General features: G+C 41.8%; 1 protein-coding gene across 6 annotated transcripts in view; it reads right to left on the minus strand.

Moving 5' to 3' along the window:
- The window catches only part of LOC119124303 (membrane-associated guanylate kinase, WW and PDZ domain-containing protein 2-like), a 75266-nt gene that overhangs the window by 4164 nt on the left and 44090 nt on the right, over window positions 1-27012 (minus strand). For 4 of the 6 annotated variants that reach the window (XM_037254080.1, XM_037254078.1, XM_037254081.1 and 1 more), the window contains exons 7-18: window positions 18619-18676; window positions 17652-17773; window positions 16296-16478; window positions 12053-12582; window positions 11236-11401; window positions 4400-4431; window positions 2764-2956; window positions 2463-2578; window positions 1783-1975; window positions 1429-1650; window positions 1100-1285; window positions 694-985 (exon numbers count right to left, since the gene is read on the minus strand). In XM_037254080.1, the coding sequence (XP_037109975.1) occupies window positions 694-985; window positions 1100-1285; window positions 1429-1650; window positions 1783-1975; window positions 2463-2578; window positions 2764-2956; window positions 4400-4431; window positions 11236-11401; window positions 12053-12582; window positions 16296-16478; window positions 17652-17773; window positions 18619-18676 (2293 nt within the window). The remainder of the gene's footprint in view (window positions 1-693; window positions 986-1099; window positions 1286-1428; window positions 1651-1782; window positions 1976-2462; window positions 2579-2763; window positions 2957-4399; window positions 4432-11235; window positions 11402-12052; window positions 12583-16295; window positions 16479-17651; window positions 17774-18618; window positions 18677-27012) is intronic. The other 2 variants (XM_037254079.1, XM_037254083.1) reach the window with 1 other exon arrangement.

Genomic DNA, 27012 nt, shown 5'->3' on the forward strand with positions numbered 1-27012 from the left:
TTGGAGTCAAAATCATATATATATGTCTATATTTTAACTTTTTTCATCGTAACTTATGTTTTTAAAAAAATCATATTTGAGCATATTATTAAATAAAATATGAAATATTATTAAATAAATATTTTTACCAAAAAAAGTGTGTTCAGTGTTCCTCGCTGACATTTAGGCTGAATTCTCCTTGTGGCTTTTGTGTCTGTGCACGCTTATGTGTGTGCGTGTGTAAGGCACAGGTCACTAAAGAAGCTTTTGAAACATTCATCAAGCTCTCACTTGTAAAATGAGTAAAAAGCTGCAGCTGATTCGGAGTGCTACTCCAGAGTGCGTACGCACACAGTGCACGCACACACACTGACATAACTGTCACTGATTGCTTGGATTCGTGCATTATACAAATGATACCTCAAGGTGAATTATTCAGTGTCAGTGACAGGATGAGTCGAGTAATGGAACTGGACAAAGTTGAAAGAGAGAGTCGGGAACTTACTGCAAGGACCTTACTGACACACTTAAGACTCTGCCTCTTTGGTAAAGGTTTTATTTGTCACTGTTATTTGCCCTCCGGTATGGAAAGCCATTTGAACACTTACTCACTAGCCAGATTGAGGTTCATGAGCTAGTACACTTTTTGTCATCACTAGTAAGACTGTTCATCCGTCCATCCATGCATCCAACCCACCCACCCATCCTTCATACCTTCCGTCATGAAGGTAGAGCTGCGGCGGCGGTCCAGAAGGATGGCTGACGGGACTCTGCTGCGTTCCGGCCGGTGCCGCGTGCGATGCCGCTGGTGCCGGAGGACAAATGAGTATTTGACCGGTCTGAGCTGGTGTTTGAGTAGGCTGGATGGACGCTTGGCCCGTCTGAAGGGCCATTTGACCCGGCTGAGGAGCCGCCTGACCGGGCAGTTGGGCTGCGGGGTTGGGCTGGGTGCCATGTTTCTGGGTCATGGGGCTCTGCTTCTCTGAACCGGGTACAGACTGGGAGCCTGTGAGGGGAGGCATAAAATTGCGTGAGGTGAAACGCTGTGATGGGAATTTCCATATTCACTACTTTTATCTAGTGGAAATGAAATGGGGAAAAACAAAAGCCGCACACTTGCCTTCCTCTGGTATGATGTGCAGCGTGACCGTGAGGCCTGCGTCTTTGATGAGCTTGACGATGTCAGCATGCGGCATGCTGATGATGGACTGGCCGTTAACCGCCAAGATCCGGTCGCCAACTTTTAGTTTGCCACATCGGTCTGCAGGGCTGCCCTCGATGATACGTCCAATTTTATGGGGCACGGCTGGAAGAACACGAAGCAAGCACAATTAGAAACGAGTATGTTGGAAAGACACCACTCACTCATAAGGCTCACCACATTGGTTTAAGTTGGTTACTATACAAGTTGAATTACTTGGAGAGATAGAAAGGTAAACTTGGACTCACTGATGACGGCGGCATTCTCCGGCCTGTTGAGGGAGCTGATGATGACGAAACCAAAGCCTTCGTTCTCCTTGCGCTGAATGAGTACGTCGCTGGTGTGCAGGGCCGATCCCTCCGTGGTCGCGCCCACCGCGGCGGTGCCCGGAGGCATGCCGTCGTTGCGGGGTGAGCTGTGCTGAGTAGACACTAGGCTGGGGCTGCGGCCATTTACGGGGCACCCTTCGCCTGGATGGAACAACCAATGTGTGGAGCTTTATAGACCAGAGCTTCTCCCAAAAATATTTGGGGTACAGGAAAGATCTTTTTGTTCACAAACCCCCCTCATAATCCGAACATTCTGTGTATTTGTTTCCTCACCGGGCATGTGCAGCCTCCTCCTCACAGTCAAGCTGACTTGGCCGTTGCGAGCGGCGGCGTGCATCAAGTCAATGACGTACTTGTGCGGCTTCCCGGCAACCACGTTTTTATCCACCGAGATGAGCTCGTCCCCCGGCCGGAGTCGGCCGTCGCGCTCGGCGGGGGTGTTCTCGATAATGGCGCCAATCACAATCTGTTCCAGGACAGAGATGACATTAGTCACACAGGACGGGGCAAAATGGGCATGTTTGTGCTTTGTACCACACTTCGACTGCATGTTAGCAAGAAGGCGCTGTTCAGTATGGAAGGTCAGTGATGGGTAGTAACGGCGTGTGTGTGTGGTTAGAAGAATGGAGTATACCATACTCACCAGCCACTTTATTCGGCACACCCTATGAAAGCTTTTGCCTTTACATTGAGAATAAATGTTTTATTTTGATCGTCAGAGTCTGAGAGAATCATTCCAGGGCTTGTACTTTGGTCTATGCTAGAACTGTCATAAAAGTTGCAATAGCCCCCGAAACATGGAGTCTATCCTAGCTAACTGGACTGGTCACCAGCCAGCATCTTTGTTTAAGGTGGAGTGCTCAAGTGGCCAGCGAGTGCACATGAAGCGTGACGTTAGATAGACAGAGTGTGAAAGTTAAGTAAGCGTGAGGTCCAGCCCGTCCCATACGAGCCTTGTCACGGGCGTCCGGACTCACAGCCTGCACGGCCTCGTCTCCCCCCAGGATGCGGAAGCCGAAGCCGGTCTTCTCCCTCAGCAGGTGCACCTCCACTTCTTCGTATTCCGGACCTGATGCACACATGTCATAGTTTATAGCTCTTTTTTTTGCCAGCTTAGTCATTCGAGAATTGTTTTTTCATTTGTATGTTTGTTTTTCTAGCAAGATTCTGCTGATGTCTTTCTTGAAATTGTTCTATATGTTTGATTGGGTGGCCCCTCCATCGGCCATGCTGCCTCGACACAAACAAACTCACGTCGGCTCTCGTAGATAGCCCTGGACTTTTCGTAAAGGTCGTAGGGATCGGGTTTGTTCAGGTCAAAGCCTTCGGTGGAATCTGGCACGGATGTACGGTGTTGGGGCTGATTGGGGAAGGGCGTGCCCGGAGGCAGGACGGGGCCTGACAGGTTGGCCTGAGGGCTTCCGTGAGGGTCCCACTGGTCAGTTAACTGCAAAAAAAACAACATTGACGTCAATATTTAAAATATATTGTAAATAAATTATACTGTAGTTCTTTAATCAGCTCTACCAACTTACATTATCTATAATATTGAGTGTATTGATTGAGCCAAAATCCCTACTAATTGATATTTTTATTTCATTTTAATCTAACTCATCTCATTCTAACTGGATGTTTCAGGTCTTGTGAATAATTAAAAAAAAGATTGAGCCAAATCCCTACTAATTGATACTTTTATTTAATTTTAATCTAACTGATCCCATTCTAACTGGATGTTTCAGGTCTTGTGAATAATTTAAATAAATAACTTTATTTCTATTTATGGTGTTGAATAATTGATCAACTACTTGCAAACAGGATAAATGAGACAATTCGTGATTTTTAAAATGCATTTCTTATTTTTTTCGCAAATTTAACAGGCACAATTCTATTTTATTTTTTACTTAGAAACCTGTCTGTCAATCAATCGATTTTTGTATAGGATCAGTCAAAACTCCGTAGGTGTACCTAATAAATTGTCTGGGGTGTCTTGTATTTTTTATGAGTTAAATGCTTGGATAGGATGGTGTTAAAGATTTAAGCATATGGCCTTTCCTTGAGAGATTGAGGATAATCTTCATATTCTTGCAATTTTCTAATTATCATTGATATGATCTTACAATTTATCAATGTTGCATTACAATCCTGATGATTATCTTGATGATTAATTAATTGATAACACTGGTTGGCATAGCGGCAGCTGAGAAGAGCTATTTGTCATACAGCCAGCCCCAGTGGCTTTAACTTTGTGGCCATGCCAGAAATTAAACCTGGAGTTGGCTATTTTGGTATGAAGCAGCCATTTTGAGTAAATTGCACAGCTAGTTCGTTGACAAAACAGTGTGCAGTCAAAAAGTTGCAGGTGAGTTTATGAAGTTTTCTGCCTACAGTGAAAAACACTCATATAATCCCAAAGTCAACAAAAGGACAAACAAGAACTTCACAGATGATAAATGATCTGTCTGCAGATGGCGAGTTAAATAAGTTCAAGTTGAGTTAGAAGCCAAGAATGTGAAGAAAGCGCAAAGAAGTCAAATCCAGACAGCTCGTCTGAATGATGGATGATTGGCGCTCAAAGAATCATGTCACCCTGAAAGTGCGTGTTAGCTTCGCCCCCTCGATTATACCGCAAAGACAAACGGCCACTTGGTCAGGAGCAGATACGATAATGAATCGAATCAATATCCGTGAGGAGAGATACATCACGGCTAAATATTCCGGTTTGGTGCTATGAATGAGTGGTGATTGCAGACGGTGGTGCAGGTTGATGCGCAAATTGAAGACGCCTGCTCTTTTCAAAATAAAGCCAAAGTCAACCAACTCGGAGGCAGCACAGTGCCTTAAACTTGTTTCATTACTGCAAGATGCCAAACATTGTCAACCGGTGTCGTACCTGTTTGGAGGCCTTCCATGGAGAGATGTGGCCTAAGGAGACAAACACATCATTAAACCCCAGAAAAGTCATGATAAATATGAAGGGATGAACTCAGACTTACACTTTTTCTATATACACAGAAAGGCCTATTTCTTTCAAATATTGTTGACAAATCTGTCAAAATTTGAGCTTTTCTTCTTTGCCCAGATATTCTCTCCACCTCACAGGCGAGGCATATCAAGATGCATCTTCCTTAGTCTGCCCGCAATGAAAGGGGGTCAGCTCCCATTTTTCATGGGAGCAAAAAACAAATAGTTGTTTGGAGTTTTGTTTAGCACTGTATAATCAAATGTCAGGATTGTGGGAATAAAGATGAGATTTCACCACCAAAATAAGTCAAAACATCAAGGGGGAAATAAATCTTAATTTTCCTCAAGACCTTAAAGTTATAAAACTGTTTAAAAAGTATTTTCAGTTATATTGTTAAGTCATAAAATCAGGAGGAAAAAATGCTATATTAAAAGAAATATGATATGAGATTTTTATTTTATGAACATCAAATTTGTAAGAAAAAAATGTTTTGTGAGAAAACAATAATTACAATAATGATAATTAAAAAGGCATAGTTTGACATGTATGAACTAATAACATTCATGACATGGAAAAAAGCTTGATTTCGAACAAAATATAGCTGTCATTACCTGAGGGGAAAAAATAAAAGGGACAATAAATCTCAATTTTAGGAGCCTACATTTTCAATTATATGAGAAACATTTTTCAGTGTTCTGACAATTAAATTTTAATTTTACAAGAATAAATGTATCATATCACATGCAATAACACAAAGTACATTTATTAGTAAATTAAAAGATGATGTTTTCAGTGTACAAAATGCATATGAGTGTAAAATCCAATGCGTCTTGGCGGCGATGTGCTAATATGTAGAGCAAAGTCGGATTGTTTTGACTTTGTTTGTGAAAGGCTCCCTAATGTGCGCCGCTGTTGCATTTGTTCTCAACATAATTACATCATTAGCTGCGAGCGAAGGCACAGAACCCCGCCCGGCCGCCAACCCCACACAGACGCACAAGCACAAACAGCAATCTGTGAGCTATACTGTATTTCATGTGGGTGTAGGAAATGGGGAGCACTCCAGTTCTCATCAGCACAGCTCCCTTGCGACAGCGCACAATCAAAGGAGGCGAGCAGTAATGCCTGTAATGCTGAGACCCAAATACATACATACATTGTATGAAGATGCGCTACATGCAATTAGTTTCCTTACGAGAAAATATGTATTACTGATCGAAAGACCAAGAAGAATTTCGAAGCAATTTGGACAGCAAGCCATGTTAATGTGATCCTTAAGAAGCAGTAAGGAAAATTTATGAATATATAATTTTTTTATTTTGTTAAGTTTTCAACTTTGGTACCTTTAGTAAAAGGCGCAAGGTCAGTTTGTCATAATTTTTTTTCTTTTTTAACAAACCCAAAACATTCTTCAGACGGCATCTATAATAATTCATTTTATGTTCCCTACAGGGGACGAGTGGAAATGCTGAAAAAAAACCCTGAAAATGTCCTAAAGTCAACTTTCTGGCCTGGCACCTGGTAGAGCCAAGCATATTTCAGGGGGGACAGTGGCCCTGTGCCCCCCCTAGCTCCACCACTGATTGTCTTATGGCCACCCTTCTTCGTAAGTCATTGTGTCACTGTTAGATTAGGCCTCTTTGGCGCACATGATTAGATAGGTAGCTTGAACTATGCCGTCATTTTGCCGTGGAGGCTTCTCTGAACTAAGAAGCGAGAGAAAGCCTCAAAGGAATTCTAATAGCTCATGCATAGAAAATTTCCCTTAATGTGACAAGGAAAGAAATCTGCCGGCTCTACAAGGCAATTGTCCACTCATATTAAAAGGGAGCGTCATCCTCACATGTGGCATTTAGGCTTCATTTAAATGCTCATCAAATTCAACAGCATATGTGCCGGATACAGTAAGTGGCGCTCACACGGGCGTGCGGCTGAATTCCAAATGAGTGCCTGATGGGGAGCTTTTAAGACGCCAAACCCAGCACGCTGACTTCTGGACGGTGCTCGCTTCCCCGACCGCTTTGGCCCGTGCGGTTTGGTTTCCGCCCGAAGAGATCCTCGCCCTCGTTTGGCGCCCGGGAGTGTCTGTCTCTCGCTTGCGGTTGGCTCGGCTTCAAGCCGGAATGTCAGGGGACGGAGCTCAGCGGAAGTCTGGAAGAGCGCCCGCGATGGGAAAGCCAAAGCAGTCCCGACAAACGCATGCAGTGCAGGGCTGACACCTTGTCGGTGTTCCACTAATGACCGGTGCTCTCACCTGAAATATTCTACAATGGGGATGCCAAACTCATTTTTGTCATGAGCCACATTGTGATTTTGGTTTCCCTCAAAGGCACATGTAGCACATGTGCCTCGGTTAAATCAACTGGCAAGATGGTTGCAAATGGATGCCTGACTTTCATTTGCACATTGGAAACCTCAGACATCACCTACGGTCATCAAACTAAGTACAATAAACACAACAGCAGTTCCAAAATCAACTGTCTTGGCAGAAAATTTGGAGTGTACAACTTTTGTTAAATGAGTGGATTTGGTGAAAAATGTGTTGAAAGTGAAGAAAAGCCGGCATTTCAATCCCTTGCCAAAATAGCAACTGTATTGTTGCATTTATTTGCTTTTAGCTTAGAGTTTAGGATTTGTTCATTGATTTTAGTTTTTGAGTTTGCCATATTGATTTCCTAATTCGCTTAATTATAATTCTTGAAGAGGTTTGCTAATTTTTAGTAGTTTACAAATTTTGTGGGAAAAAGCTTAGTTTGATGCATTTATTAACTTGACAGAAGTGGCAGTTTATTTCATCATAAGATTCTCAAAAATGCCAGAATAAGTAAATCTCAACAGAAGGGATAATTCAATCAAATTTAATCAGCAAAAATCAACTTTATTTCCCTCTACGCCTGATTTATTTAATACAAAGACATTTTGGTTTGATTGACTCTGTTGGCTTTTATATTGGATTCATATATTTGAATTTTCACTTTTACTTTTATTTCACGTACAAAAAATGCTTTTTATTCTTACTTGTCATCATTTCTTTCACTTTATGAACCTTGGTGTCCATCTTTATTTCCTACAAAGAAAGCCAAACAATTGATGTTGTATCTTCAGATTCAAATGTCATGAATGCTATTCCTGTTTATACAAAACACGAGTTTGTTTTGCATTGAGTTCCCTTAGTGAACACAAACCGTGAACAAGATACATCAAGAATCATGATTTTTGCTATTACACACTTCTGTGGTTTCACCGTTATAACCCCCCAGGGGCCGACTATAACTATTACGAGGCAAGCCATGAAAATGAGTTTGACACCCGTGCTTTAAAAGACCTTGTCCTCCTTTATGGAGCAGAAAAACACATGCACAGCTGAGTCACAACACTTCCTGGTGTGACAGGCCAATAGTCCCTCTAGGCTTGTTCTCCTCCCTTGTTTGAGAGCGGGAAAACATTGGTAAGGCTAGAGGAACGAAACGTCCTCCTTGGGGGCTTGCGCTTGTTGTTTGTGGGGATTCAAATACATCTCTGAGCTAGAATGTCACTCAATAGAAAACGGACCTTGGTCAAAGGCCAAACAATCCTACTCTGGAGCATGATCAGTTCCACAATCACACAACTGAAGATCTTCACTGATCCCCACACAAACTTTTTTTTTCTAACTCACTCTTCTATTCTTTCTTTGATGTGCGTACACTCAAGGCTGATAATGAGGCACTTTAAAGAGGTCATGCCAGCTGTTACGGGCTTGTGCATAGCAAGCTAGAAGACTGATCTTCACAATTGCGAAAGATAATCGCTGGCCTTGGATTTACTCTAGGGTTCTGTTAAAATACTTAATTGTTACTTTCAGACTTTTTATGAGTCAAATAATAAAAAAAAGTCTGCATAGTGGGTGAACTGAGTTTGGAGTTTGTTGGTGCGGGGTTCATTTGAGTCATCTGCAGTAGCAAAGTCTCACCACAAGGTGGCAGTTGGCGAGTGGTGGTTGTTCACAACCATGCTCCACTGGTTAACCATCTGACTCTCACACATTGGACTCAGTGGTACACACTCCAATGCTATCGCTCACCGCACAACATCAATACGCTCACTTGAGTTACATTTGGCAACAGTTTGCTGACATCAGTCCAACATGCTGCTCAATAATTATGCCAGGCAAGCTCCAGGCTCGCTTGCCTGTCAGCTAAACACTGTATGCGTTTGTCATTTGTGTTTTTCTGATTCTTTTTACACTTCAGTTCATTAAATTTGCACAAGAGAGAGAGCAAGAAAGAGATAGCGCTTTCCCCGCTAATTAAATACAAACACAAACGTCCTTATTGTTGCACTCTCATCTCAAATACAATGCAAATTAACTGACACTTTGTCTCAGGCAAAAAAACAGCAGTTTTAAAATGTTAAAAATGGGCTGGAGAACATGAACTAAGGCGTGGCAAAAGACCACACAATTGATTGTATGAGAGACTGTTGGGGGACATTATTCAGAATTACCTCTCACAAGCACATACACACAATTTAAACACACACAAACACACATTCAAAATAACAAACACTAAAACAAAACTTGACATAACTTGGGGCCATGACTACTGACAGGACAGGAGACAAGACACCAAAATAAGGCCTGTCCGGTTTAATAGTGAGTAGCCGAGTAAATCAGCCGATTATGGCCCTTTAAATATCGGCCAAAAGAATCGGCCAAATGGCCAATGTCTTCCGATTGTTTTTACCTTTATGTAGTGAGTCAAACAGTTTAGAGCAGTTGTAGGCAAGTAACACTGATCTCATTTTTTTCTAGGGCACAGGCTCTTGTGTTGAATCCTCACTGCATCTTTGCCCCATTGCAAAAAAAAAATATCCAAAAATGTCTGTTTTTTTCTCTCCTTTTGCTTGCTTGGGGACTTAATATTAGTGTTTGGCAACTGTGGCAACTTAACATGCGCCAAGAGTCAGTCAATAGACACGTGTAACGGAGAGAATTAATTATTTTAATTAATAGTAAGGTTTTTTCAAATAAATAATCAGTAAAAAAATTAAATAAAAATCTATTCACTGTCCCTTTGTACTAGTGGGTTAGAAGTGGTACTAGTAGCCCTTCTACTAGTGCGCTGGATGTTCTTGCTAGTGAGGACATAGAGCCTACTAGTACATGGACTTGGATCTGGAATAAATGCTAAAAAGGCTTTCCACAAGTGTCAGTGTGCTCACAGGTGGCCACTTATTCGGAAGACATTCACAGCCTACCATCAAAGTCTCCTCAACTATTTCAGGAACTCATTCCCGCACAGTCTTTGGCTTTACAGGCAAGCTAAAATGCCCAACATATGCAGGTAATCAAAGGAGCAGCAGCAGCCATTATAATTCAAGTGACAGGTGTCAAGGAACGACACCATAGTCTGAAATCTTATGTAAGAGCAAAACCTGCTTTAGGTGTCAAGTAGGTGCAGGTGGCAACTGTGTGTCATCTGCAGGAATCATCAGGCACAAAGACGCAAATCCATTTTAAATTGTATGGCTCAGAAGTTGACATTTGACACAACATGAATCGTTAACTTCTTTTGTCACAATTTCCAATAACAGAAGCCACATTGTAGAAATGCTGAATCAGAAGAGAAAAATATTTTTTTTCGAGCTATGCGGCATCTTTTTTTTCCCCTCAACTTTATGTTCCGAGCAAAGAATTTGAGATCCAAATGAGCTTGCTAGACGATGACCATAAATGCAACCAACCACATTCACTCGAAATTTGAGATGCAGTGGTGCTTTTAGATACGAGTGACTCGACTGAGTTTTCTAATTATACAAGCTGTCGTTGGGATGAGTTTTTTTCTTTAACTAAACTCACACCACAATAAGGAGCTAGATAGTAAACAATTCTTCCAAACAGTAACAAAAAGTCCGCTTCTATTCACAAAACAAAGCCAACATTGAGGTAACATTGATAATCTCTTTTATATCTACTTTGGTACACTTGTAGTCAAGCGTTTGCTGAATGCACTCAAGTGCATCGTTTTGCAAATATTGATTTTTAAAATGGGTTTTCCATTGTGTAATTAAAAAATAATTTGGGCAAGGATAATAAAAATGACTTTGTCTTTCTTTTAATACAATTCGCCTTAACATAGAGACTTAAAATTACACTCTGAAGTCTGGTATAGCAATAGAGACTCAGCAACTCTGTCATTAAAGGGGATATACCTATGGGCAATGCAGTGGAGTTACATTACATAATTGCTGAAAATAAATAAGCACACTATTTCTTTGGAACCTCAGCCAGTGCCTAATAAGTTGAAAATCTCGACCAAGCAAAGATTGACGTGTAAATGGTGTTTTGTAACCTTTTTATACAATTGATCCTTTTCTGTCCAAGTTACAACATGTATTACATTTATTTTAAGGCTTCTTGTAGCCTCATAGCTGCATCGTCTTTGACCTTTTAATACCGCACAAGCCTGCAGGTGGAAGAGTCTACAGTCAGAGGTCACTTATGTGTCCATCGGGGGAAAACCAAAAAAACGTTGTTACCCTGGACCCTCAAGTACTGGGATGACCTTTTTCTTTCTGGACTTTCACTTCAGCAGCACTTCTGAACTGACTTCAGATTAGGTAGTTGGTACCTCGATTTAAAACTACCACAACTTCAGTTTTTTTTTTTTATATGTTGTATAAATTCAGTCAGCAAGGGATTGATGTTTACAACTACTCCGCCTTCTCTTCTCATGCGACGGACAATCTCGTCTTACAGCACGTTAGCAAGAATGCCGTCTCACCTGCCGCTCTCTGAATGAGCAACGTCGCTTCAGCTCCGACGGGACACTCTTTGAGCATCTCTACCACACGTCCGTGTCCGGCCGCCGCCACTGGCTGCTGATTCACCTCCAGGATCAGATCGCCCTCGATCAGGCCCGCCGCCGCCTGCGAGCCCGGATCCAGCACCTGCGAGAAGCATAGGTTAGCCTTAGGCTTTTTATGTCATTTTTTTTTGTAGCGCCAAAGAAAAGCATGCACGGTACAGAAAGGCTAAATTTGTTCAAAAGCCCTAACCAACACTGTGGACAAGCATTTCAAGCACCAATATACTTTTAAGTTAGCAGTCTTGTGATTCAGATTGAGAAACAGATTTTTAGTCAAACATTTACCAGTTCATATCACAGAAAAATACAGGCAGTAATTTTGTTTTTAAAAATGAATGAACTGATGAAACTGTAGACTCGAATGCAATGGAGGGGAAAATTTGGGTGCCCCAAAGAAAAACATTTGGGCGCACCAATGCGAAAATGAAGTTTAGTGCCATGTTTGCTTTTTCTGTTATCTGGGTTGGTCAGAGTAAAACTGGGTCCAGCCAACTTTGACTGGCAAAACACATCTGTAACGATTTGCGCATGTTAATTGATTTCATAATCATCTGTGCTGACTATGATGTATTTGCTCGACATTTATCTTTACGGTACTGTCATGGAATTAGATAAATATTGATTATGAACTGCTCCAGATGATGTGTGTGCTGTTGGATTTTCTCCTGCATAACTGAGATGTGATACATGAGCAATACCCCATCGAAAATATATTTCATCTCAAAGACTTGACCTGTTTGACTCGCTGGCCAGTAGGACTGTCTGCAATGGTGAATCCGAAACCCTCGGCGCCTTTCACCATGGTAACCGTCAGCAGCTCGGCCGCTTGCGCCGTCGCTCCGACAACACCCGGCGTACCCGAGGAGGCCATAGACACGTTGTCATCATGCGGCGTGAGCGCAGACGACGAGCCGGGTGTGGTAGGCGGCAGCGAAGAGCCATCTAGGTGTGTGTCCCCGGGATGGGAAACTCCGGCCTGCGCCAGGGCCTGAGCGGGCAGCTGGGAGCTCAGGGACAGATACTCCAGGTAGGGATCGTAGCTGCTGCGACCGTTCACCACCAGTGGACGGTGCTCCATCCCGATAGGCGTCATGGAACTGCTGGCCGCCGCGTTGGGGTCCTCGGGGTCAAAGGGCAGAGGGTAGCCCCTGCAGAGCACCAGGGTGACGCTTTGACCGATGGGCACCGACTGGAAGAGCTTGACCACGTCGGCGTGCGTAGTGCCTAGCACGCAGATGTCATTCACGTAAACAATGACGTCACCTGGAGGAAACATGGAGGAACACCGTCACTTGTATGGAGTTTATATTCAGCTTTGCAAAAAACGGCCGAAAAAACAATTCCCTTCACACAAAGCAGCAGTTGAGCAGATAGTGATCAATTCTTGAAAGAAAGCTTCAAGCTGTTTATTGCCAATCCCACAAAGAGATTGCACATTATGTATTTACAAGGACCACATCACTTTGAATGCCTTCTACCTTAACGCTAACACAGAATGCAAAAACCCTGAGAGGTGCAAATATCAGCAACACTTTAAGCAATGTATATTTAAACAAGAATGATGCAGCAACACATGTAGACAAACAATACAAAACTCAAATGCACACCTTATTGGGTTTCTTTGAAAAAAAAAAAAAAGACTAATAAGACTGTCTTCTACTGAATCATTCTTGCTTATGTCTGTAAGACTATTGTTCTGCACCATGGAGCTAAAAAGTGTGAATATGACATAAACAATACAGGATTGATATTTCTAAACATATTGTATCGGCGTTATAGTAACACAACTTAAATAGTTCAAAAAGGTTGAGAAGATAAATTTCTTGTTTTCATACAATGTTGTGTTCATATTATTGAAGTGTGGGAAAGAGGTGCTGATGGAGCGGATGAAAAAATCCATTTTGTCAATTTTCAAAACAGAAAACATCCAGCATGCTCTCCTAAAAAATGAAATGAGGAAAAATATGACTTTCTGTGCGATCTGGTACCCATTACGATTGGGGAACGCTCTCATAAAAGTCTGCTGCGACATAGTGGAGCAACATGATGTCCCGCTTAAGTGTCTCATAAAAACACAATATCAGTATTTGGGTTATGCCAGTGGATGGCACACACAAAGGCACCGGAGAGACATGGAGGTGAGGTCGATGAATCTTTGTGAATATCCAGTACAAACAGTGCGGCATCTGCAGAGAGAGCCTCTGTGGAAATGTCACAATTGACCCGGCGACAGACACGTGGAGCAACTGTTTGAGTCACGTCTCGTGCACAATGCAGCAGAAGGTTGCACGTCCCTTCGAGTGGAACTATGAAAAGCCTCATCTGACTTTATGTGGCGCTAACTGTGCGCGCAGGGAGGATGCTCCATCCGTGATGCCTGAATAACATTACGATCAAGTCTTCATTTTTCTCTTATTATCACTTATTGAAGTCTTTTCAAATCACGCTATCAAACAAAAAGATGCCCGGGCTTGGCAGAGCTTATTAAATTCACCTTGATTTTTTTTTTTTTTAAATGCACTCATGCATTGAGTGTATGTCTTTTAACATTCCCTCCATATTGAATGTTGAGCCGTAGTCACAAAATATCCAATGCAAGAGCCGCATTAGGCTTAATTAGCTATATTTATCATGAGCGACATCGAAATTCTCACATTTTACATTATTTATATATTATTATTATTTTATACACACACACAGTTCATGAAGTGAATGATGAGCATGTAAAAAAAGCCACTTACATATATAAACGTGCCATTAAATGCAGTTCTTGGATTTTCTTTTGTTGTTTTTGAGAAAATAGCAAATATCAAAGTTGCTGTTCTGTTTGTTTTACATAAAATTGTTCAGAAACGAGTGTTATTAGTGAAACCAAACCACACTCTACTGCTTATTATTATTATAGAATGGAAAAGTGCAGGAGGAAACTTTTTTTCTTTAATAATAAATATGAAAATACATTCTTTATAACACTATGTCTTGACATTTTTTACTTTTTTGATATACCAGAAAAAGATTAGATGTATTTTGAAGAAGAAGCTTCAATTGAATTTGCAGTAGTGTTGAATCAGAAAGGAAATGAGTGGTATTGAACATTATTAGTTTACTATATTAGCAAGAGTGTAAACACTAACGGATTTATACATTAAATAAAGAACACACCGCTCTCCCTTGTCTCTGACCTGATTGAACTTGTTGGGGGTGGTGAAAAGGGATTGTTGGGAATGAAATACTTCAAGAAGGCAACACTGGATGGACTCTGCAGTTTTATATGCGGACATTTATGGATTTTTGCTTTAAAGTCGCACTCCCATGACGAATGCAGTTGCCTTAAATCTTCTATTCACCACTGGAGGCCCTCACCGCACACACACACACACGGTCATACACAAACACAAACATACATGTCACATGCATCATCACGCACAATCCCTAAGAGCAATGTCGCTCAGCTCAAATAGGCCAGCTAATCTCAGCCAGGGAGCACAAATGTGTGTGCGTGCGTGTGTGTGTGTGCCTGTGAGCAGCTCAGGCAATGTCACAGAGGGGATAGCAGCAAGTTGCGGCGAAAGAAAATCAGAATAGAGAGAGTGGGGGGTCTGACAAACCAGAAAAAAGGGATGTAGGGAGAAGGAATTAAAGTCAAGAAGAGACAGGATGAAGAAAAAAAAAAAGCACACTTGGGCTAAAAAATCAGATGACATGCAAAGATAGCCAGACACAATAAATCCAAGTCAGAGAGACAAAAAATGAGAAAAAATGATAAAGTAACAGACAATAGAAACTATGATTGTAAATGTACAGCTACCAGTGAAGACTGAGTGCAGAAGGGTTTTAGCAAAATAAGATTCTTTTTTTCTGTTTTGTCCTTTTAACAATTCCTATCCCCTCCGTTACCTTCGTGATGTCCATGACCCAGCATCGCCGTAGTAACTTCTATCACATCAGCTTTTTACATCATTTCACTTTATGAACTCAACTTGACCCGCAAGAGCAAAAATAATCCAAGTTAACACGCTGCTGGCAACAGATGCAGAAGAAGGGAAGGGGAGGGGCGGGGGTTCATTACTTGGAATAAAGTGGTAAAAGATAAAACAGATTTAGCTACAAGGGGCCGACAGATTATTAGTTTGTGGAATGTTGTTACTACAGGCACAACTCCCATGAAAATTGAGTTGAAATGATTGACGAAGAAGCACAATGCAGTGCAATTAGCTTGTACGTGTAACAGTCACAAATTCTAACATTAGTCCACTGTAACCTTAAAATGTCATAAATAGAGGACTCATGTCCATACAGTATAACTGTGGGTGCTTTTAACATTGGTATTAGAATCAAATCATTACAGAGCATTATGCAAGTAGCCAATTCTATTTTGGAGGGTGAAACTGGCATAATGACACTGCGCGGCTCAACCTGATTGTGATGCTTCTCCTGCTGGGACCCACCGGGCCTCCTAAGTGGCACACATTACTGAAAATGAAGATAAATATGTATTTGCACGACAAAACACGGCATAAGACCCATTGCGACCGAGTGTTTAAATTAAAATGCTGCTCTGCAGACATAACTATACCTGGGTGAAGACTTGTAGACCCTTTAAAGTGAATTCTGAGATTTGTTGCTGTATGTGCTAGCTAATTATACCTGCTAACCTGAAAATAAAATTTCCATTCAGCCCGGCCGCTTCGGAGTGCCTCATTGTCGGCCACGAGTGTGCGTGAAGAGGTTGATGAGCGAAACGAGCAAAAACACTGAGATTGCCCGACTTGACAGTCAGCGTGTGAACTAGGTCTTTGGGCTGGCGTGACAGCTCTAGAGCGCCTCGTTGTCATGAGCATGCATAGCGCCGATTCAGTTTCTCGTTTTCAAGCAACATTTTATATACTTGGTGGTTTAAATTTGGCTGAATTTTTATGAAATTTAGAAGACATTACTTTTCACATTACAAGGACTTGGAGAGAATTTTGAAGTACCTGTGTCCATCTTTCCATCCTGAGCAGCCGGCCCATCCGGAATGACGCTCTTCACTTGCAGAAACTCGTCGGGCTCATCACCTCCAATTATTGTGAAGCCAAATCCCATGTTGCTCTTCTGGAGGCCCGTAGACAGAAATGTGCCTTTCAATTGGGTCGGGTCCCTCGTGAACAGTGGCTTTTCTGCAGGAACGACAAACAGAAGCCCAGGGGTTTAAGGGGTTTCTTGTGCAGTTGAGTCGGACATAAAAGATCTCAAAGCGCTTTTTCGAGAGTGGCGCATCATGGTGGTGTGTGTTAAAAATTAGTTCTCTAACACTCTGATGACTTTACTGCATGTTATGCCAGCTTTTGTGCAACTTTCCCCCGAATATGAGTGAGTCATTCTGAGCTTATTTTGGAATGGTCCCGCACACCCTTATCTTGGTGCTTGGCTCAGCTCACTGGAGGCCTTCAGGGTGATCATGTTCTCAGCCGTCTCAACCGTCCGCCCACCCACCCGCCTGCGGTTCTCTCAACTCCACCCTGTGCATGGTGACATGGTCTGATATTTCTTCAGCAGGGCTGCCCCTTACATTATGGACAGTTGACACAGAATGAAAAATTGATGTGCGCCGGCACGGTGCAGTCTGCATTTCCACTTTGTAGGCTCAAGTTATCCGCGCAATTTAAATGGAGGCAACTTATCTTTTCCTGGTTGTGGAAGAAATGTAACATTTAACCAAAACCGCTTCACTAGTTCTAAATTGTAGGTGTGGAGCCCTCCTTTTCATGTCTCTGGTGGATGTGTCCCTGAGGGTGGTGACATGAGGCTTGTTGTTGTTATGGTTGCCAGGTGTGCTTTTCTTGTCCCCCTGGGCTCGAGACAAGAAGGAGCTTGGAGTCTACATCCCTCCAAAATAAGTGAATAAAATTTAAAATATTGAGTACTTAATATTAAAACAAAGTAAAACTGTATTCATTTCAGCAAATTATTTTTGAAACTGGTACTGGCCTGTTCCTGAATAATCTTACCAACTTATTGCACCACGATAAGTGCAGTCGATTCCAGTTTACACTTGCCTTTCAGACACCAACATTTCTCAGATCTGATACATCTCATTAGGCGGGCTCAACGAATCTACTCGCTTTTGCGTATTCCGGTATGTTTCACCCTTGGATAGAAACGTGCAAAATGAAGTGCTTGGTTAATTTGCATGTGTAGCACACGAGCTCCTTGGTGCGCCCGGTTAGCAGATTGGCTTTCACTTCTGTTTGTGTGTGCAATCAAGTTTGTCAAACCTTTAGTGAATTAGGACCTCAAGAGTAATGTTTGTGCAACACTTCCACATGGCGTAATATCAGCATGTAGTATACCTCTATAGATGGTGGGCAGCGGGAGAGCGGAGAGGCCCTGACTCTGCATCTGCCTCTGCTGCTCAAGGCGCCTCTTTGCTTCCAGGACTGGATTCTCAAACTGAGTCCTGCGATTGATGTGGCTGCAAAGAACATTGACTATTAGGGTCAGTATACTAGAGAGACAGTACAGAAGAAAATTGTCTTGACTCTAACCAGTCAACTTCAATCATCATGTAAAGGTGTGGTTTCAATTTCAAATACCTACACACCAATCAGTCTTCAATCTAGATGACACCTTGTTTTAACAATGAGTGTTAGATCCTTGGCCTTGTCCACACGGAAACGGAGCCTGCTTCACGTTTAAAAATAATCCTGTAAACTTTGAAGTACATCAAGAAATGCATGCATCCAAACAAAGATGCTGATTGGCTAATCCACTCTGCGTATCGCTAATAAAAGTTACAGTTTTCAGACTCCAAAATGTCGTTTCCATGTGGACAGACTGCCCAAATGGTAAATAACTTGGGTGGGGTACACTAAAATGCGTTTTCGAGTGGATGGGCTCGAGACGACATCGGCTATTTTATGACTGACTAAGGGGTGTTAATGCAACTGTTTTTGGTGGAATTTGAGTTTGAAAGCTTCACTTTTCCAAGTTAACTACTGAAATAAATGACATTTTATGGAATATTTAAATGTATTACCATGCACCTGCAGGCTACTGTATATTTCCTGCAAAACCGGTAAATACTAAAGGCAATTTGTGACTACAGCCAAAGGGCATTTAAAAAAATTAATCCACCCAATAAATATTGCAGCATTAAATAAACTTTTCACATTTCGATAATCCACGCCGATTAGAATTCTCCTGAGAGGCTTTTGACAAACGAGTGTCGAGGCGTTTAAGACAAGCGAGAGCAAAAAGTCATTCATAATTCATACGGATGCAAACAATGGAATGGTTGCTTCCGTCGTTGCGACTTACTCGACGTAGTAGCTGCCGTAGATGGGGTCATCGATCTTTTCCCAGCCGTAGGGCAGCTCTGAGATGCGGGGAAACACACGAGGGAAATGAAGTCAGTTTATGGCGTGAGCAGCAGAACAAAACATAACACTCGACCCAGTAAAAGAAGACAACACGCATCTTAAGGTCACAGGCCTGCACCCCCGTTATCAAATTTCCTTGACAGTCGATACTTGAAAAAGAAAACGAATTTGTATTTGTACTTCAGCGAGATTGGACATAAATATTGATTAGTCTTGTGATTCCCAGCCACTGTTGCAGAATCCACATAACTTGGTTATTATAAGGCGGGGCAAGGCCTGTTGATTGATGTGGGGGTCAGCGAATGAGAGTGTAGCTCAAGTTAGCCAGTCAATTCTAACACAATACATTCAGTCTGCTTTAAAGTAGGACACCAGAAATCTGTGATCTTGCCTGTTGAAAAGATGTATTTTTAAGAATTTGGACTTTTTTAAGTTAAATAAGCAAGGTCTCTAGACCATGAATTATCAAAACAAATCTAAATTAACTGATGAGTTGTTGCACGTCTAGTGTGGTTTTTTTTTGCCATATAAAATTATGCAACACATTTAAGAAAGCCAAATTTATTTATTTATTTAATTTTTTATTATTTCTGACTACTATTATTATCTTATTAATGTATTACTTTATTTCAGAGCTCACTATCATTGGGCTTTAAAACAAAACATTTTTTTAAATATCCATCCTCAAAACACACACAACGCAATTAAAGGTGGTAGTCACGCTCATTCATTGCATTGTGGCTTTGACAAATTTAAAGACCTGTGGATTTAAGGATTATGTGTCATTTTTTAAGGATAATTAAGGCCTTCTTTGGGGAAAATCTTAATTTGAGGATCCACACACCCCCAGTGTAAAAATATATTAAAAATGATCACTCCATTAACTGGCTCAATCTAATGCCTGTCCCTGTTCTGCAGCACAAATTGTTCTGGGCTGAAGAAGCGTGTACCAATCACGACTTTACATTAGTCTCTGTTTTTTCCCCCCTCACAGCCGCCCACTCCCTTTTGGCCTTCCAGCTTCTCCATGTTAATTGTCTTGTCCTCACTGCCATCCATCCCTTCTCCCATTTATCTCCTTTTTACTGCCTTCGGATAAAGTGGGTCAAAGCGCGGCTAAAATGCTCTGTGCCTTTTTGTCCTGCCTTTCACCTCTAGCCAGAAGACAACGCAGAGTTAGATACAAGTGCAGTGAACCCCACTATATCCCGGTTCATGGTTGACTGCCCTGCTTTATGACAGATTTTTAAGCCATTGCTTTTTTTATGGGCTTGTAAACAAGTCAGAATTCTGAGTTGCATGCTTTTAGTGTAGTAGCACAGGTCAGGTCAGGTCTACGGGTATACTGGAAGGAACAGCTAAAGGATTTTTTTTTTTTCCCCCAGGAAGGATAGCTTGACCAAAAGGTGGGGCCGGGGGATAAAACAAATCATTTCGAAACATATTTTAGAATATGCAATAAAATGCCTGAGCGGCTTAACTGGGGCTACACGGATTTCTGCCGAAGATAAAGCTCCCTCGAGCCCCAATGTAGCGCCATTCCTGTGAGCCTTTTTGATCTCCAAGTGATGTTATATGATGATCTCCATCTCTTGTCAGCAAGGACAGGCACTAAGAATACTTTAAAAAGCGTGTTCTAACAGGTTTGTGCAACAGTTTAATTAAGCAATAGCACACTAGAGAGCTTTATGTTGGATATTATTATGGCTATAATTGCAGCCATGAATGATACTATACAGTACAATATTACAACTTTGAGTGTGATTGCTTTTGTACAACAATTCCAAAAGAACTATTCAATTAACAGTAATAAGCAACATCAAATTATGATTTATTTATTCAGTTATTCAGCCCATGCAACACAAATAGTTCCGCATTTAGCATCATCGTTAATTAGCTGGTTCCCAAGCGCATTTTTATGAATTTCACTGGAGTTTTGTGCAGGACATGCTCTGCTTCAATATGATTGGCTGATCACTTGGTCAGAACTAACTGTTCTGCTCGAAGTGAAATCTAAATGTGTGAAAGTGAAAAGTAAAGCCTCTACATTGCGCATTTTCACCTATAGCTTCTTGGTTAAGCGCTCACTCGGCGGGAGGAGGAACACAACAAGGGGGGACTGAACTTGCACTTTTTTAAAAATGTCCATCTGCTCAAGCTGCTCCGCTCCCACACAAGCATACGCTACTAATTCAGCACTTGTGATACGCATTCATCAGACATTTTCTTTTGAAAGAGTTCACCCCCATCCCCAAAATTGAACAGCCCTTGAGTTGTACGAGTACACTCTGACCAAAAATATGTCTACACAACAAACTACGCATGAGAGATGCGGGTAATTTTATTATCCACTATGCGTCACCATCCTCATGTTCTGCGCGGTATTATCTGTTTTTAGAGGTGGGTTGTGGCCTGGTGAGTGACGTGGGTGCCACTGAGCGAACGTGGGCTGGAGACATGCTGTGTGTAAAACTGCTTTTCATAAACACATTGCACTTTGTCTTCTTTTCAAAGTGTGAGTTAAGTGACTCTGTCTTCCTCAATAGCGGCGCATGCATTTGAGATCGTACCAAGTACCGATTCACATTAAATCAAACAATACCATATGTTGGTGCAGCTCACTGCGCGGGAGTGTAAGAGTTTGCCATTTTCACATATTTGAATGTACACCGCTAACAACGGTAAAAGTGCACACTTTACCATACCATACATTAATATATATTGGATTATACTCTATGTTGATAAAAAATTTGGCCATCATTTTTTTAGGATTAATTCCCAAGAGCTACAAACAGGTGCAAAAATTCAGTGCATCACATATGTGCTTACGATTATGATGATTGACCTGGCCTGTAGGTGGTTTCGTGTGCTTCAGAAGCGCAGAGCGATGAAACCTTTTTTGAACGATTGGGCACGAGCAATCCCTTATGAAGGTTCATCTCATTTATTAAAAGAAACCACTTAATATTATAATATTATACAAAGATGCAATATAACAGCACACAATTGTGCTACTAGCAGCATTTGGAGAAGCTCACAATCCAAATATAAGTCAAAAATACAAAAATGTTAATACAATGAAAAAAAGTGGGGGCAAGCAGAAAGGGTAACTTGTTGTCAGACATCATGCATGACTCTCTGACATCATGTCTGAACTTTATGAATAAAACATTCCATATTTCAACCACTTGCTAAGTTTAAAGGCTCAACTTGTCAACAATTGAGCGTGTAAATTATGCAAATTAGGCAGACGAGTCATATTGCTGTATATTAAAGTCATATTTGAAAACCTTACTTTTTAATACACCGGGCTTGAAATGATGGATGATCTTAAGGCTGATACCCCTGAACCTGAATTCGGGGAGGAATTATTCTGTGCATGTGTTTTGCTTTTCGTTTTGCTTAGTTTAAAATGTTGCCATGTCGGTTTGTGATTTTTGTCTTAATATTAACAATGGTTTGACAATGATTTGACACACACTCACACAAACACACACAATCTAAGGCACGAACACTCCAATGCACATTTACACAAACACATCTACACACAAGAACACACAACACCCACATACATGGAACATACTGACACCGATACCTGTGGACACACAAATGGACACAAACACACGCACACATACATACAAACGAAAAGAAACACACGGACACTCCCAATTCCCCAACCCTATTATTTTTACAATTACTATGGCATCATACCCTCATGCTGTAATGTAATTACAGACAGATTTGGGATCTTGATATTAGTCTTGTCTGTGCGCGGATGTGTGTGCGTGCTCAGTCACTGTGTGTGCATGGCTGTCACCTCACACAACCTTCCTCCTCCCGCAGGCGCAGGAGTCAGACACGTTCCGACTCCGACCCGCCTTAAATTCCCGCCCACCCTGTCCACGAGCCACCGTTAAATGCCCCCCCAAAAAGTGAGCAGGAAACAGTTTCCATGGCAACCCCCAGTTTCCAAGCTGAGGGCTCAGTCTTGTCTCTATTTCCTGCTGTGTGTGTGTGTGTGTGTCTGTGTGTGCATGCGCCTACGAGTCTGTGTTTGCATTGCGTGTGTTCATGGAAGAAAAAAAAACGCACATTCATCGTATGTTTGCCTTTCATACAAGTACCAGTGTTTCTGCGCATTGGTGTCTCTCTTGAATTAAGTGTGCAATTGTAATCCCTTCTATTCCCTCTCGCACATTGTCTTCAGCACTAACGAGCATCCAGGAACAGATTCATCTGTCTCCATCCAGTCATCCAAGGCACTCAAAGTGCTTAGACACAGCCTCCTCGTTCACCTACTGAGGTCACGGCATCAGGAGAAACTGGGGGATTCAGATTCATTGATTTAAAAATAAACTTGATTCAAAATTGATTTGGTGTACTCTACCAATACATTGAGTTACAAGCTGACTGGTCCACCACCATTACTCTTAGTGAAACAACACTGTTAAGGGATCTGAGGTGGCCATTTTAGCAGCAATCCCACTCCCCTTGTTACCAAACCATCATGATTTTCAAGCCATTATTTTAAAGTACATCAATTGTTTCAAACTATGACGACAAGGTCATTGAAGGCTGATAATGTGGAAAAATAGCTTGATGATGGTCTGATTATAATCACTTTTGATCAGCAAAAAAGGTTCGTTTTTGGATGAAAAGAGGGCAGAGACTCACAAGTCTGCAGAGAGATCTGTGAGAAAATAATAGTAATGTTTCAAAAGCAATATTCCTCAGAGGACGGCAGTTGGCAGTTACAATATTTCACCCCCTGCGGTGTGTCATATTGTGACAGGAAACTTGCGCGGCGAGGAGATAGTTGCACTGCAAGCGAGCTCAACATTACTATGGCCACAGTGTGTCGTCCAATATGGAATCTCATCACTAAAAGTTCAGAAGCACCACTTCCCTCCCTCAATAAATGACTTAACTATGTTATAATATTACCTTTGAGTTGCATCATTCAGTCCATCCTTTTTTTTTATATAAATCCATCCATTCCTCCTTTTGTCTTTGCTTCCTTTGAGGTCTGTCGCTCTACTTAAGAAAAAGAAACGCCTACGTATTATGCTAATGCTAAAATGTCTGTTTGTCTATGTGTGCCCTGCGATTGGCCGGCGACCAGTTCAGGGTATACCTCATCTACCGCCCAGAATACTATTGGGATAGACAATCCCAGCCATCCAATTTTGATGTAGACCGGTTGTACAACGATAATAAAGCTATTCTCTTCTGTTCTCCATGACCACCCTGCTTTTGTTGAAAAGTTTACAGAAGGCATTTTTTACAGGTATAAATGGTTTGGCTTTTAGTAATTTAGCATTACATGTTGGCTAGAATGCATGCTAAAATCAAAAGTGCATGCATGTGCCATTTAGTAATTTAGCATTACATATTGGCTAGAGTGCATGCTAAAATCAAAAGTGCATTTTATGTGCCTTTTAGTAATTTAGCATTACATATTGGCTAGAATGCATGCTAAAGTCAAAAGTACATGTATGTGCCTTTTAGTAATTTCGCATTACATATTGGCTAGAATGCATGCTAAAGTCATAAGTGCATGTCTGTGCCATTAAACGAAGCAGCCAAAAGTAAATGAATGAGGCAGTCTCTCAATAATCATGTTAGTTAAGTGCACAATGGGTAAACCAAGCATTTTCACCTATATTAGTTCTCTCAGGCTGTCACTGGATAAAAGTGGCACGGCTTATACAATGCTTTAAAAATGAAAAAAAAAAAGCAACGGCGCCGTAAATGAAACGCAATATTGCTGCGGACGACTATACTAACAATGTTGTTGCCGAGGCCCATGACAGCCTTCCCACCACTTCAAGTTTAGCTTATCAGTTGCCAGTTTTTTTTTTTTTCCCTCTCCTCCTCCTGACTCAGTCACCGACAGGGCGCTGACGCGGTTGCCTCGGCGAAGCTCCACGTCGCTAATCTGGGACGTGAGGTTTTATTGACGACGGTGCAGGGATTGAAAGCTTTATCAAAGGCAGAAGTCGCAGCAACAAGCGCGTTGTCGTTTGAAACGCTGAGAAGCGTTATCAGCCCGTGCCACCTATCAGAAGCAGACTCCCGACGAGCCTTTGAACTCTACCAGTCTGCCACATCACACTGTATATATTTGAGACAGAAATTTATATGCGCTTGTGGCAGGCGCACAACGCACAAGTCACATTTTTGCTCAAACGCATTGCCTCAAACAATCGGCTCCTCAAATCACCCTGAACACGGCTCCGGAGGCCTGAGAAAAGGGAATTGCCAATGAGGTTAGAGTGTGACATTTAAAAAAAAAAAGGAAAAGAAAAGAGAGACTGAAACAAAAAGAAATCCGTGACATAAAGGGAGCAGTGACAGAAAATACAAGAAATGCGACTTCCAAGAGTGATTTTGTTTTGTGTGTTGTTTATTTGTGTGCGTTTTTCCTGGTGGGACCTTCAAGGCAAACGGGTAGTTTGCAAACCGCATCGTCAATCTGCTCATGTATTGTTTTATTCACTCTGCTTGTCTACATATATATTTTATTGGCCCATACTTCATGCACGATGTGTCGGCACACACAAAGAGGAAACTGACTTTACATCGGTGCACGGTAGAGATGTTGTGTGGTTTTTAAAATGCAAGTGTACACTTATTCGCAGGTGGGTGAATTATTCAAAACAAGGCAAAAACATTAAGGACGACTGGAAAATTGACTTTTTAATTGCGTGCATATAAACAGTTGGGTCTCTAGAATGCCTGCTGACCAAACAATTGTGAAATAAAACAAGTCAATTATTTCTTATCTCTGTTTTCTAAAAAAAAAATATATTTTTCAGCAAACAAGACGGATGAGTGTTAGATTAAATAGTCACTCCTTTAGAATGATGTAAATTGTCACAATGTACGACTTTATGGCCTATTAGCTATAAAACCAATTGCTTGGTTATTTGCCTTTTGGTTGGTGGTACAAAGAGAATGAGACAGTGAGTAGGGAGGGGGAATTTATATTCTGTAATATTATTCAATTTATTACATCAGAAGTTTTATGTCAAAACTTTTTCCATTTTTTTTTTAATTCTCTCCTCACAATAAATGCTTTTTGAAACCACTCATAGACTTCACTGACTTACAGACTTAGCAGCAAACCTTTCGCATATAATATTTGGAGCGGTAAAGTGCTGAGGGACGAAGTAGGCATAAGGAATTTTGAGAGATACCCGAACAACCGGTGCATTGGCGGTCACAATTGGTGCACGCATATCCATTTTCTGTACCGCTTAGTCCCCACGGGGGTCGCGGGCGTGCTGGAGCCTATCCCAGCCGTCATCGGGCAGTAGGCGGGGGACACCCTGAACCGGTTGCCAGCCAATCGCAGGGCACACAGAGACGAACAACCATCCGCACACGCACTCACACCTAGGGGCAATTTGGAGCGCTCAATCGGCCTACCAAGCATGTTTTTGGGGATGTGGGAGGAAACCGGAGTGCCCGGAGAAAACCCACACGGACACGGGGAGAACATGCAAACTCCACACAGTGAGGGCCGGAGGCGGAATTGAACCCGCACCCTCCTTACTGTGAGGCGGACGTGCTAGCCAGTGCGCCACCGAGCCGCCCTATATATATATATATATGCGCACATATACACACACATACACACACACGCACACACACAATAAATAAATAAATAAATAAATGAAGAATGGAAGAAATAAATAAATAAAAAGACTGTTTTCAAAAGTGTTGTATATGACATCCTGTGATTGGTAAAAGTTTAATTATGGCTTGGTTTAACATGACATGGAAATAAGTTGTAGCACTGAGCAAATTCATGCATTTTTAATGAGCATATGCATCATTGCTGCCTAACGTGTGCTGAAATGCACTGTTGCACAAAGTAAAATGAGAGCCATCGTGGAATGGAGAACAATATGCGGATGAGCAGGAGCAGGTTGCCGGATTATTGCTTCCGCGCATGCCTGCTCCATCCAAGCGGCTGTTTTCCCTGATAAAAATAATGTTTCCTGGCTCCCACCGCTGGAAGGCACTTGCTCCAGAGGATGAGCTCTCTCATCCGGGAGCTTCATAAATGTTTGTTTGCTTTTTTGGCAGTTGCAGCACTACTTTCCCCAGATACTAGACACAGCCAGACTACAGGAGGAGACTACCCAGTAGACTTTGCATGGTCGGCGAGGCAGAGAGTCCAAGTTGCAGTGGTGGGTGCTCAGGGCCAGGAAGGCCTTCTTTGGTTTGAACACGATCAGAAGCACTGGACTAAACTTCAAAATAATGTTGCCTTGAGATACAATTATAATGTATCCAGTGAAACTTACAATTGTGTTAAATTCGT

The sequence above is a fragment of the Syngnathus acus genome, chromosome 6 (assembly GCF_901709675.1).
Source record: "Syngnathus acus chromosome 6, fSynAcu1.2, whole genome shotgun sequence".
NCBI classification, from domain to species: domain Eukaryota; kingdom Metazoa; phylum Chordata; class Actinopteri; order Syngnathiformes; family Syngnathidae; genus Syngnathus; species Syngnathus acus.